Source organism: Erinaceus europaeus, chromosome 8 (assembly GCF_950295315.1).
Source record: "Erinaceus europaeus chromosome 8, mEriEur2.1, whole genome shotgun sequence".
NCBI lineage: Eukaryota > Metazoa > Chordata > Mammalia > Eulipotyphla > Erinaceidae > Erinaceus > Erinaceus europaeus.
The window spans coordinates 80587033-80601402 of record NC_080169.1 but is presented as its reverse complement, the minus strand read 5'-3'; the positions used below and the strand labels follow the sequence as shown (position 1 = coordinate 80601402).

The 14370-nt window shown below is 38.5% G+C and overlaps 1 protein-coding gene across 8 annotated transcripts in view; it reads left to right on the top strand.

Annotated features, from left to right (window-relative positions):
* DOCK4 (dedicator of cytokinesis 4) overlaps positions 1-14370 on the top strand; it is a 541157-nt gene that overhangs the window by 493090 nt on the left and 33697 nt on the right. For all 8 annotated transcript variants that reach the window (XM_060196434.1, XM_060196436.1, XM_060196435.1 and 5 more), the window contains 3 exons: positions 3056-3197; positions 5410-5576; positions 10685-10771. In XM_060196434.1, coding sequence (XP_060052417.1) covers positions 3056-3197; positions 5410-5576; positions 10685-10771 — 396 coding nt within the window. The remainder of the gene's footprint in view (positions 1-3055; positions 3198-5409; positions 5577-10684; positions 10772-14370) is intronic.

The window sequence follows — 14370 nt, the reverse complement described above, 5'->3', positions numbered from 1 at the left end:
ACTTTCCCCAGTGTAGCACAGGCTACACTTGAATCTAGGCTTCTCATATGATAACTTTCCTACTCCCAGATGAGCAGTTGTATTTTTTTTTTTAACCAGGGTACTACTAATCTATTGAACCTTGGACCTCTTGGATCACAGGCATCTGTTGCATTATAGACAGTGCTATTTCCCATCCCAACATAAAATAGTTCTTGAAATTCAGATAAATTAATGCAGTTATATAATTTTTAACATTTTATTTATTTATTTTTAATTATTTATATGGAGAGAGAGAATTTCTCAGCTCTTCCTTATGGTGGTGCTGGGGATTAAACCTGGGACTTCAGAGTCAAGCATGAAAGTCCTTTGCAGAACCATTATGCTGTCTTCACATCCCCACATGGGAAATTAAGTATTGACAATGCTTTATATGCATAGAATATCTTTGAAGAGTGACTCCTCTGGGGAGAATGATTGAGTTCAAGGATGGAAAGGATATCTACATTTTTAAATTAATTTGTTTATTTTTCTTTATTTTATTTTATTACTTTTTTTGGACCTAGATTCTTTATTGGGTGATTAATGGTTTACAGTTAACAGTAAAATACAATCATTTGTACATACAAAACATTTCCACATAACAATATAACCCCCACTAGGTCCTCCTCTGTCATCATGTTTCAAGACCTGGATCCTCCCCACAACCCCAACGTCTTTAACTTTGGTGCAATACACTAACTTCACTCAGGTTCTTCTTAGAATTTTCCCTTCTGATCTTGTTTTTCAACTTTTGTCTATGAGTGAGGTCATCCCATATTCATTTGTTCCTGACTTATCTTACTTAACATGGTATCTTCAAGCTCCATCCAACATGAGGTAAAGAAGGTGAATTTACCATGAACCAGAGATAAGTGGAGCCTCAGGAATAAGAGTCTCTTTGCATAACTATTATGCCATTTACCCCTATTTACATTTCTAAGTTTTCCACATAACAATTCAATGCCCCTTTAGGTCCTTCTGCCATCATTTTCCAGGACCTGAACCCTGCCTCCTACCCAGAGTCCTTTACTTTGGTGCAATACACCAGAGCCAGTCCAGATTGTTCAACTTTTTTTTTTTTTTGGAATTGGATTAGTTTCATTGAAAATGCCTTTAAAATTTAGGTGGAAAAAAGTTCTTCCAATATTTTCCTCTAAGTACTAGATAGTTTCTGGTCTAACATCCAAGGGGTGTTGAAATCCCCTACTATTAATGTGTTGCTGTTAATATATTGCTGTAGCCCTTTCAGTAGATGTTTAATGTATTTATTTAAATGGCTTCTCATTGGGTTCATAGATGTTAATAATTGTTAAGACCTCTTGATTGACTGATCCTCTGAGTGTTAAGTAATGTTCATCCCTATCTTTTTTAATTTTATTTATTTTTAAGGTCTATTGTATCACACTGAGAGTAGCTATTCCTGACCTTTTTTGTATTCCATGGGCTCATATGGGAGTTTTCCAGCCTTCCACATTGAGTCTGTGTTTGTCTTGTTGAGTTAGATGGGATTCCTGCAGACAACATATGTTTGGGTTGTGTTTTCTGATCCATCTTCCTACTCTGCGCCTTTTAATAGGTGAGCTCAGGCCATGGACATTTATTCATATTATTATAGAATGAATATATATTTTTTCATTTTTTAAAATATTTTTATTTACTTTTGGGTAGAGACAGAAAAATTGAGAGGCGAGGGGAAAGTAGAGAAGGAGAGAAAGAGGCCTTCAGCCCTATTTCACCACTCGTGAAGCTTTTTCCCTAGAATGAAGATATTTTAATGCCATTCTAAAATTTTAGAGTGTTCTGATATATGGCATGTTTATGATGATTTGATTGTTAAGAGACCTTTCAGAACTTTTTACAGGGCAGGTTTGGTGATAGTTTCCTTGAATTTTTTTATTCTGTTTTATTTATTTATTGGCTAGAGACAGCCAGAAATTGAGAGGAAGGGGGAGATAAACAGGGAGAGAGACAGAGAGAAACTTGCAACACTGCTTCACCACTGGTGAAGCTTTCCTCCTTCATGTGGGGACTGGAGGCTTGAACCTGGGTCCTTGCACACTGTAATATGTGCACTTAACCAGGTTTGCCATCGCCCAGCCACAAAAATATTTACATTTTTATATGCTCTGCACTATTTAATTCTTCTTTTTTTTTTTTTTGTCTCTAGGGTTATTGGTGGGGCTCGGTGCTTGCACTACAAATCCTCTGCTCCTGGAGGCTTTTTTTTCCCTTTTTGTTGCCCTTGTTGTTTATAGTTGTTGCTGTTATTATTATTGTTGTTGCTGTTACCATTGCTGCTTTTGTTGTTGGATAGGACAGAGAGAAATGGAGAGAAGAGGGGAAGACAGAGAGGGGGAGAGAAAGACGCCTGCTGACCTGCTTCACCACTTGTGAAGCAGCCCCCCTGCAGGTGGGGAGCCGGGGGCTCGAACTGGGATCGTACCTCTGGTTCTTAAACTTAGCACTATGTGCGCTTAACCCGCTGTGCTAACACCAGGCCCCCCTATTTAATTTTTTTATTGTAGGTTTTTCTTAAATAATATTTCAGTCAGTTCTTCTAAGAATGTGTATATCCACACAGAAAGCTGAAAAACAAAATGTTCATAGCAGTATTATCATAGTAGCCAAAAAAATTGAAACAGGTCAAATGTCCATCAACAATAAATGAATAAGTAAAATACTATATATCTATACAATGAACTATGCAGCAATAAAAGCAACAACACTGATACATGCTACAAAATGGATCAAACTTAAGACCATTATATTAAGTGAAAGAATCCAGACACAAAAGACAATGTGTTGTATAATTATATTTAAAGTGTCTAGAATAGGCAAACCCATAGAAACAGAAAGTAGATCAGTATTTTTTTAATATTTGGAAAAAATTATACTATACTAATGTAATTTTTTATTTTACTGTGTTGATGAGGGGCATATGCTCAATTATTGCCAGTGTCATAATTTTTATCTTCTATCTATACCATATTCGCTAAACAATATAGCCCTAACTTCTCCTTGATTTCACTTCCAGAATAAGGAGTTCGTGTGTCGAGGGCATGACTACGAGAGACTGGAGGCCTTCCAACAGAGAATGCTTAATGAGTTCCCACATGCCATTGCTATGCAACATGCCAACCAACCTGATGAAACCATCTTCCAGGCTGAGGCTCAGTGTATCCACACATAGGACTGGACTCCAGTTAGGTCTAATTGTCATTAGCCACGTGATATTTTTGTACTAAAGCTTTCAGCCATTGGCTTTTTTCAGTAGCCATATTCTACTCTACTTTTCTTTCATTTCCTCTTAATTTTAGTTTAGCTCCTTCTGAACAGAGTTGTTTTCTTCTCTTTCTCCTCCTTCTCTCCTTAGTCTTTCTATTTTATCTGATAAGATGGAGATAAATTTGCAGGAAGAGCAACTCTGCAGCAGTGAGAGTCTAGCCCCAACAAGGGTCGAAAGAGGGGAGGAAAATGAAAACACTCAGAAGCAAGGAACCTTGGAATCATTGGAGGAATGGAACGGAACCATTTAAGGAGTGGAACTCTGAACATGTTTATCAGGGCCATTTATACAGCAAATTTTGGCAAACTTCCCCATGAATTTGGATACATCACACAATTATATAATTATTTGTATTATGGACTGAGACATTTCTCTCTCTCTCTCTCTCTCTCTCTCTCTCTATATATATATATATATATATATATATATATATATATATATATATATAATTGGATAGAGACAGAGAGAAATTGAGATGGGAGGGGGAGACAGAAAGAGAAGGATATAGATACCTGCAGCCCTGCTTCACCACTTGTGAAGCTTCCCCCCACCCCTTGCAGGTGGGGACCAGAGGCTTGAACCTGGGCCCTTATGTATCATAATGTGTGCACTTAACCAGGTGCGTCACCTCCTGGCCTCTGGACCGAGACATTTTCTAATTCTCTAATCTAGACTAGGAGATGGTCAGAGACCGTGATGGTGGTACCCTCTTCTGGACATACATACTGAGATTCTCCTTAAACAGCTTGTGTTTCAGCATGCATCCCATGGAGTTTTGGCCTCTGAAGCTGATTGACAGCACATGGAACAGAGGATTTGTCCTCTGATAGCTGATTCACAGTTCCTACTATTAGGCTTGTCTCAGAATGCTGTTTTAAGAGGTTTTCCACCATTTATCTCCTGGCCTGGCTCCTTACAGAAATTTAAAGATGAGGGGGAGATAGAGAGGCAGAGAAAGATAGACACCTGTAGACTTCTTCACTATTAGTTTAGCTCCTTCCTGCAGGTGGAGAGCAGAGGTTAGAACCCAGGCCCTTGCATATGGTAATATGTGCACTCAACCTGGTATGCCACTGCCTGACCCCCAGTATTGTTCTGTTTAGTATGACAGTGTAAGTTGAAAATAAATCCCTTTAAAAATTATATATATATATATATATATATATATATATATTCCTTTTAATTAGAACTGTTCCATTGCTTAGCCCTGCTTTTAAGGGTCTTTTAGAGATTTCCCTTAGAATGTTTTTTCTCTGGCATAGCCCATGGAAGTGACTTCTTTTCAAAAGAAATAATAGCATTATGTTTACTATAAATATTGTTTCTTGGCATTTTGATCTGGAATAAGGAAGTAAAGAAAAAGAGCTACTAGCATTTTGGGGGAGCTATTAGCTATGACATCCTGGACAACCTTTTAGAATTGCTGCATATATAAGAGATACTCACATTGTCTAAACATAAGGAACTCAACTGAAATTACATAGGCATGGAGACAAAGAGAGTTCACACAAGTATCCTCTTGAATCTCCCTGTCTCTTTTTGAAATAGATCTTCAATCTTCTTTTCAAAGTAGAATTGAAAAATACCACAAAAGCAAAAAGTTACAGAAAGAAAAACATCTTGCTATTCTTGAGGAAAAAAATGACTTAAATATACAAGATAAGCAAAAAAGAGTCATCCTTTATTAAGTAAAAGGAAGTATATATATAATTACTATGTATAATTTTATATATATATATATATCACTAAATATTCTGTCATACAAGATTTGAGAGAGTAGCAGTAGAATTGCACATGCGTGAAACCCTTACATTCCTTGCAAAAATAAAATAAGAGAAGTTAAACTTTAAGATAATTCATCATATAAGGTCATAAAGTGACTGTCAACCTTATATATGCATACCACCCAGATTCAAACCCAGAAAGTACATTAAAGTACTATGACAAAGGAAGTCCTAGTGCTGTCATGTCTCTTTCTCTCTTCCTTTCTCAGTTTGAATGGAAAAGTAGCCCAGAGCAGTGACATCTACCACAACTCAACTCAAGCTACACTACCTTGAGCTTACTATGTTGGTTCCTTCCTTGACTCTTTTTAATCCTAGATTTGCAAATATATGCTGTGACTCCCATTCCAGAGAGTCAAGAGGTCCTGCAGAGAGAGGGTGTTCCAGACAACATTAAAAGTTTCTACAAAGTGAATCATATCTGGAAATTCCGCTATGACAGACCATTTCACAAAGGCACAAAAGACAAAGAGAATGAATTCAAGGTACTATTCAATTCTTATTACATGATGTCTCCTCTCCTTAGATAGACTGTAAACTCTTTGGAGTATGGTCCTTGGTGATATTTACTCATAATAGAGTCAAATGACAGAACCCGAAATTATTTTCTCTAGTGGTTCTCAGACTCTGCCATGTATTGGATGGATATAGATGCTTTCTTTTTTTTTTTCTTTTACTTTTTTTAATTCATTTTTTTATAAAATGGAAACTTGCAAGACCACAGGATAAGAGGGGTACATTTCCATACAATGCCCACTCCCAGAGCTCCATATCCAACCCTCTCCCTTGGTATCTTCCCTATTATTTATCCCTCTGGGAGTATGGATCATTGTGGGGTGCAGAAGGTAAAAGGTCTGACTTCTGTAACTGCTTCACTGAACATCAGCATTGACATGTTGATCCATACTCCCAGTCTGTCTCTCTCTTTCCCTAGATGCTTTCTAACACTGTAGATTGCTGACTCTTGTTCCAGGATTTATGGCTCAATAGATCTTACAGGAAACTCTGAATTCATCTTTTTGGTGACATCTCTAATGCCAGTGGTCTTCAGATCAGTCTGCTGAGATGTTTTGATTGACCTTTGTCTTCTCACTGACTTATGTTGAAACAACTCTGGGAGTATCAGGATATTTAATCTCAGATACAGTAAAATACAATGAGTAAAATATACTTAATGAAAGGGGAAAAAGGTATTTCCAGGACAGAGAAGAGTTAGTTAAGCTGCTAATACAATGGGAAAGTTCTGTACTCTTTTCTGCTTCTTTTTCTTATTAGAAAGGTATGTAATTAGGACCTCTGAGAAAGCTCAGTATAAAAGTAAGCCATGGGTTGCTTTACAAGCCGTGAAGCAGGTCTGCAGGGGTCTTTCTCTCTCCCTCTCTAGCCTAGCCTCCCCTCTCAATTTCTATTTCCAAAAAATAGAAAAAATGGCCACAGGAGCAGTGGATTGATAGTGCAGGTGCCAAGCCCCAGCAATAACCCTGACAACTAAATAAATAAATAAGGAAAGAAAGAGAAAGAAAGGGGGGGAAAAGTAAACCATGGATTATTGCATGTATTCCATTTTCTGTCCTCAGTAGTTCTAATGAACCTTGCTAATTCATAGTTTCCTGAACAAGAAAATGGTAACATTTCATATATCCTACTGGGGAGAAAGGGGAAGATTGTCTCACAGATAAATTATAATGTTCTCTTTCCTTGACAATAATGACACAGTGAGATCAGATAATTCCCTCAAGTAGTTAGCATTTTCTCCATAAACAAAAATTGCAGAAGAGACTTCTTTAGTATGGGTTAATTGGCCTAGCTGCCTTCTCATAGGTAATCTTCTTCTAACACTATTAGTAATGATGACCTAATGTTTATTCATCTGTTCACCTCTGCCTAAGTGTCAATCCCTAGTGCAGTAACTCCTGGAATTATACACAGCCAAGTGATCAGAAGACGAAGCTGTGATAGTTTCCCCTGACAGAATTAATAAAAAGACAGTCCTTTATACAAGAAAAAATTGATGAATTAAATGTAAAGATGGATACCATTGATAAGCAGCTCTGGAATATCATTTGAAATGATACATAATAATTGTCTAGTCCCTTTCTGTTCTTACATTTTTTTCTGTTTGACTTTCAAAACCAACTAAGGTCATTAACTTATGATACAGTCATCATTGCATCACTTGCCATAAATAGAAAGTCAGAGGTCCTCTGGAGGCAAGCATTGGACTTGCTGGGGCTCACGTTGCAATTACCAGTAGACCCAGCACAAGACTTCACACCTGGTACCTTTTCCACAGTTTTTTCCACTGTAGCACATTTCCTTGTTCTTATCACTTTACATATTTAACCAATGTCCTTCGAATGAACATTTAAAAATCTGAGAATGTTCTGCATCCTATAACAACCCTGGGTCCATGCTCCCAGAGAGTTAAAGAATAGGAAAGCTATCAGGGGAAGGAATGGGATACGGAGTTCTGGTGGTGGGAATTGTGTGGAATTGTACCACTCTTATCCTATTGCCTTGTCAGTGTTTTCATTTTATAAATAAAAATTTAAAAAGAGTCTGAGAATAAGAAAATAGCCTGTCTTAAACATTGTATTAGGTAATCTAAAATGGAAGGACATATAGAAAGTGAGCTAGAGGAGGTCAGGTGGTAATACAGCAGGTTAAGTGCACATGGCGCAAAGTGCAAGAACTGGCTCAAGGGTCCCGATTCAAGCCCCTGGCTCCCTCACCTGCAGGGGTGTGGCTTCACAAGTGGTGAAGCAGGTCTGCAGGTGTCTTTCTTTCTCTCTCCCTCTCTGTCTTCCCTTCCTCTCTCGATTTCTGTCTGTCCTATCCAACAACAATGACAGCAATAACAACAATAATAACAATAACAAGGGAAACAAAATGGGAAAAATAGCCTCCAGGAGCAGTGGATTCATAGTGCAGGCACTGAGCCCCAACAATAACCCTGGAGGCAAAAATAAAAAATAAAAAGTAAAATAAAGTGAGCTAGGAAGAAAGAAAGAAGAAAGTGTAATATATTTAGAAAAACTTCAAATTCAGAGATTTTTTTATTTAAAAGAATTTTTAAATTTTTTTTATATTTTATTTATTTATGTATTCCCTTTTGTTGCCCTTGTTGTTTTATTGTTGTAGTTATTATTGTCGTTGTTGTTGGATAGGACAGAGAAAAATGGAGAGAGGAGGGGAAGACAGAGAGGGGGAGAGAAAGATACACCTGCAGACCTGCTTCACCGCCTGTGAAGCGACTTCCCTGCAGGTGGAGAGCCGGGGGCTCGATCCAGAATCCTTACACCAGTCCTTACGCCAGTCCTTGCACCATGTGCGCTTAACTCAATGTGCTACTGCCCGACTCTCAGAGATTTTTTTTAAATGCATTCATACTGGGTTGTTTTACTTTGCTTTTTTCCTATTAGCAATAAGTTTGAAATATTCCAGTTTATTTACCATTATTTACACTAGATTCTGTTTTAACTGAGCTGGGTAGTGGCTCACGTGATAAAATATACATGTTACCAGGTGTGAGGACCCAGGTTCAAGCCCTCAGTCCCCACCTGCAGGTGAGAGCTTCACAAGCAATGAAGCAGTACTGCAGGTATGCCTCTGTCTCTCTCTCTCTTCTCTCCATAATACTGTCTCTTGCCCTCTATCAAAATAATCGCCATTAAGAAGAATGGTGGAGTTGTGCAGGTGTCAGGTATCAGGGATAGCCCTGATGGGGGGGGGGGGAAGAAGAATCACCCAATATAATGTGAATAGTAATAGTACAAACATTTTTGTTAACACAACTTTAATTTTTAAACTATGGCAGTAGTAAATTTGATTTAAAAAATAAGATTAAAAAACATTTGCCAATGGTATAGCAAACTTCCTCAAAGAAAGAAACCTGACTTATTTCCATGCTCACAGCCCTCAGCATTCTGCCTCCAAACTGCCCCTCCAGAAGCTTCATCTCCACCACAGCCCACTCACCCACCCTGCTGCTCAGTTCCAACAACACTAAACCCCCCTCTTCATCTCTTGCCATGCCCTTTTACAAGCGTCTCCATGGCTGTGCCTACTGCTTCCTGCTGCCTACAGTGCTTCCTCCACTCTCTGCCTGGCAAACTCCTACTCACTCTTCAAAATTCCACTCACGTGTCACCTCCTCTAAGAAGAGCTGTACTCCTCCCACAGGATGGCATGTGTGTCTGCCTCAAACTCTGTTTTCCCATAGCACCTTAAGCATTCCTTTCTCTCAGCTCTGAACCCTTATTGATCCACTTGCCCTACATCCCCTATCATCTATACCTCCAGCTCTTGTCACAGGGAAGCTGATACGCTTATTGCAGTGTGTCTTTGCTAGTATAGAGAAATATTTTCATTTTGTTGTTGTGGTTGAAAAAAGGCTGTACTTTAGGCATTTTATAATGCTTATTTTCTCTTGGAATAGACTGAGTTTAAATAAGAAAAAAAAAATAAAAAGCATTGTTGTAGAAACCTGAGTCACTAATGAGAACCCTTTTATCCACAGCAGTCTGTAGCAAAAGCAGTCATGACTTCATGTGCCATGAGAGAGCTTGTCTCTTGTCTGGGCTGGAAGAAGACTTCCACCTGGAGTGTGCAGTTACATAGGCATGAGAAAATGTATACAGTAAACACAGCAATGGGGAAGTCAGAGACATTCTAGTGGATGGGTTCTAATGCTGGCTCTACAAGCACTCAGAATGCAACTTTAAGTTGGCCACATTGTCTCTTTATGGCTTAGCATTTTCATCTTTATAATAAATCAATCTATGTGTTTCCTAAGCCTCTGTTTTCTTTTAGGATTCTGTTATTATAATTCTCTGTAGACTCACTGATACTTTTATCCCTATCACATAAAAATGGCTAGACCCGAAGGAATGAAAACAGTTTAGACTAGAATTTTAGAAAAAAATATAAAGAAAATAATATGGAAGCCTTTTTAAAGCCCCTTTTAAGCTTTTTTTTAAGCTTAACTGTCTAAAGTAGATCACTTATTCTACTGAGAAAAAAAACTTCATTTTGAAATATGTTTCAGACTATAGACAGTGGAATTAATAACATAAGCTTCAGCAATATCTTACCGTGATAGCTTCATGAGTCAGAAGGGATTGTTGAAATGCTGGAAGGAATACTAATGAAAAACAGACAGACTTTTCAGCTACCAGCTTCCAGATGCTGACCAGACTTCCCTGGACAGACAACCCCACCAGTGTGTCCTGGAGCTCTGATTCCCCAGAGCCCTACACTACGAGCGAAAGAGAGAGGCAGGCTGGGAGTATGGATCAACCTGTCAACACCCATGTTTATCAGGGAAGCATCCCACAATAACCTTGGGTCCATACTCCCAGAGGGATAAAGAATAGGAAAGCTATCAGGGGAGGGGATGGAATACAGAGTTCTGGTGGTGGGAACTGTGTGGAGTTGTACTCCTCTTATCCTATGGTTTAGTCAATGTTTCCTTTTTAGAAATAAATTTTTAAAAATAAAGAAAAGAAAACAGACAGAAACTGGAAACCAATTGTAAACATTAGTTATACTGAAATTTTAAAATTGAAATTTTAATTTGTTTTGTATTTCTTAGAGTCTCTGGGTGGAAAGAACATCATTATACTTGGTGCAGAGTTTGCCTGGAATTTCTCGCTGGTTTGAAGTGGAAAAGCGTGAGGTGGTAAGGATCACAGCTTATTCTCAAGTACTTTCTTTTTTTTTTTTAATTTTTTATTTAAGAAAGGATTAGTGAACAAAAACATAAGGTAGGAGGGGTACAACTCCACACAATTCCCACCACCCAATCCCCATAACCCAATCCCCATAATCCCCCTCCCATGGTAGCTTTCCCACTCTCTAGCCCTCTGGGAGCATGGACCCAGGGTCGTTGAGGATTGCAGAAGGTAGAAGGTCTGGCTTCTGTAATTGCTTCCCCGCTGAACATGGGCGTTGACTGGTCAGTCCATACTCCCAGTCTGCCTCTCTCTTTCCCTAGTAAGGTGTGTCTCTGGGGAAGCTGAGCTCCAGGACACATCCTGGTGGCATCTGGAACCTGGTGATTGAAAAGAGAGTTAACATATGAGGCCAAACAATTTGTTGAGCAATCATGGATCCCAAGCTTGGAATAGTGGAGAGGAAGTGTTAGGGAGGTACTCACTGCAAACTCTAGTGTACTTCTGCTTTCAGGTATATATTTTGCAGTAGTTTATGGATACGTGTGCACATAAGCTCTCTCTCACAGAAACTGGTGTATATCTAGATTATGGGACTTTGTTAGAAAGTGAACTACCTGAGATGAAATTAGAGTGTACTATAAAAGGAAAGGTCTCACCCGAGTAATGAAGTTGAAGGGTTGTCATTCCACACGTCAAGTCTCTGGATACAGTCTGAGGTGAAGCATATTGAGGTGGCAATCGTTGCTTTGGTTAGGTTGTGATCGGCGGATGCAATATTATTTGGTTTGGATTGGGAGATGCATACAGGAAAGTGGGCCCTATCCAAGGGTTCCAGGACTGGGGGAAGTAGGGGCTCTATAGTGAAGATGTGAGGTTCCTGCTGTCTTAGGGTTGAAAAAGACAATCGATAGTTAATATTATCATCACTTTATTTGTTAATTGGGTTAACTTTGAAAAGTCCCTTTGTTATGGTTTGCTGTACAGTACCCAGTATCTTGTATATAGCTGTGCTATTTGGATGCTGTACTTTCTTATCACAACTGTTCACCTAAAATCATGCTATAGACTTAAGTTAGTGAATACTAGCACTGAGGTATAGCCCAGCCCCAAAGAGATTAGCTCAATGTTAGAGTGCATACCTTGCATATAGAAAGTCCTCAGTTTGATTCCTGGCATCAAAAAAGGAAAAATATATTAGGATGTGGCACTTTGGTGGTGGGAATTATGTGGAACTATACTCCTCTTTTCCCACAATCCTGTCGATCATTATTAAATCACCAATAAAGAATAGATAAAAGCAACTTAAAAAGGAAGAAAAAAATAGTGACCTCCTTGACCAAGACTTGAAGAACATTGCTATTATCCGTATTAGTCAAAGGAATTCATCCAAAGTAATTGTGGCTGCAGCATACAAACAACTTGGTTTCTTGAGTTAGGGCTGGAATTTCAAATCTCCTAGTCACTATAGCTAAGTAATCTTCAGTGTTTTCTGTGTGTCAGGCCAGTGAGGAAGATAATAGCTACATTATCTTGTGTAATCATATCAAGGCCACAAAGTATGCAGTCTCGCGGGTAGTATGTAGTCTCAGCAGCCCAGGGACACTACCTTCGATAGACATTATTGGAATTAGCAGGAAAACCTGTGGCCAGAAGCCAGTTGAACTAGGGCCCAGTACACTGCTGATACATTATCTTCCTTAGGTATTAAATCAAGATCTTTAACTCTAATCATGACTAAGGACAATGAAGTGAGCACAATTCTCACAGATTTCTCTATTTTGTAAATTTCATTAGGGGTACAGAAGAATCATTCACAGGCTGATCCAGGGAAGCAATTGAGTGATAGAAAGATCACTTAGTAGCTAATCCTGAGACTTCAGGGTTGAATCCAGCCTGGGTCTCCAGCACAGCAATCTCTGTCTGTCTGGTATTTTTTTTTGTCTTTCCCTATATTTATTTAATTTAATAACTAGCATATTTAAATCCCAGTTAGAACCTTGTCTGTTCTGTTAAATGTCTTCACAAAGCCCCTTTTACAACAAGATATATCACCAAGTGACAGTGCTTATCTAAAATGTGTGACTTACATGTAAAATTACTTAAGTTCCCACTCACAAACATATCAGAGAAACCCTATTGCCAGGCAAGTGCAAGAAGCCTACTTTCAAAAAGTGTAAAAAAAAAATCCTATCTGATATGTCTATCTAAATCAGCAAACTCATTACACACATTTTCACTTAGCCAGTGAGAAGGTTTTCTTTGATTGATGCTAAATTGTTTGCCTTATTCTCACATAAAGATTGAAACAGACTTGTGAAAAATGTCAACAGTACTTATAATCAGAATTTCAATTTAAGACAACAATGAGATGCCACTTGGCATATATATGGACTGTATCATACATCAGAAAAGACAGAAGCAACAATATTGGACATGGAGGAAAGAAAACCCTTCTGCACTGCTAGTGGTAATATAAGCTGGTTCATATCCTGTTTTTTTGTTTTGTTTTGGTTTGGTTTTTCTTTTTTTAAAGCCTCTTCCAGCGGTCACATAGCGAGATGTTGGGAAAGGGTAGACTCAAGCCTAGATTTTTCTGACTCCAAAGTCAATTATATTCATCTCCTCTGGCCTCAGTTGCCTTATAGACACAGTAGAAGCAGTGTTGATAACTTAGTCTCACTGAGTGGTCCTGGATAAATACCAGTTTGCTGTCATTGGATGTAATTACAGAATCTGGAAACCGCAACATACAGGTGGTTATAAAACGTGTTCCCTGGAAAACTGGGGAACATCTGCTAAAGGCCACAGATTTCAGAGTGAAATGTTGCCCTTCATCCTGGGCACCCACAGGATGAGCTACCCACACCTTGAAGTCAGGTGATGATGATGACTGAACCAACCTGTTGATAGTTACAGCCCCTTATCTAGTATAAAACTATCCCATTTGTTTGGGTTTTTTTTTAAGGTTTTTATTTATTTATTTTTCTAATTTTTTAAATTATCTTTATTTATTGGATAGAGACAGCCAGAAACTGAGAATGGATGGGGAGATAGAGACAGAGAAAGAGAGACACCTGCAGACCTGCTTCACCACTTACAAGGCTTTCCCCCTGCAGGTGGGGGCTAGGGGATAGAAACTGGGTCCTTGCACACTGTAACATGTGCACTCAATCAGGTGCACCACCACCCAGCCCCTAAAGCCATCCCATTTGTGAAAATGTTTTTTAACCTCTTCCCTTTTTAACAAACCCACTCTCAATGAATAGGTAAGAGCAGCTACTGCCCAAATTGTCTTTCAAGAATGGCTTGTCCTATCTGAAGTCTCTCTAAAAACTGAAACCACTTTCCACTTGTCATGTTCAATTATGCTAAGGTTTTTACATATTTGTATGTGTGCTAAGTTTTTAATGGCATTTTCATTTTGCAATGCCAAAAAATAAAATAAAATAAGATAAAATAAAATAAAATTGTGTAGCTTCCTAAACAGATTGAGCTCAGTTTATCAGACTGCATCAACATACTTGTATTCCTGTGCAATCTGAGTGAGGGTCCCCAAAACTGGTTGCTTACGTAGTGTACTCTGTCTTCTGTGAAAGGGGAGAGG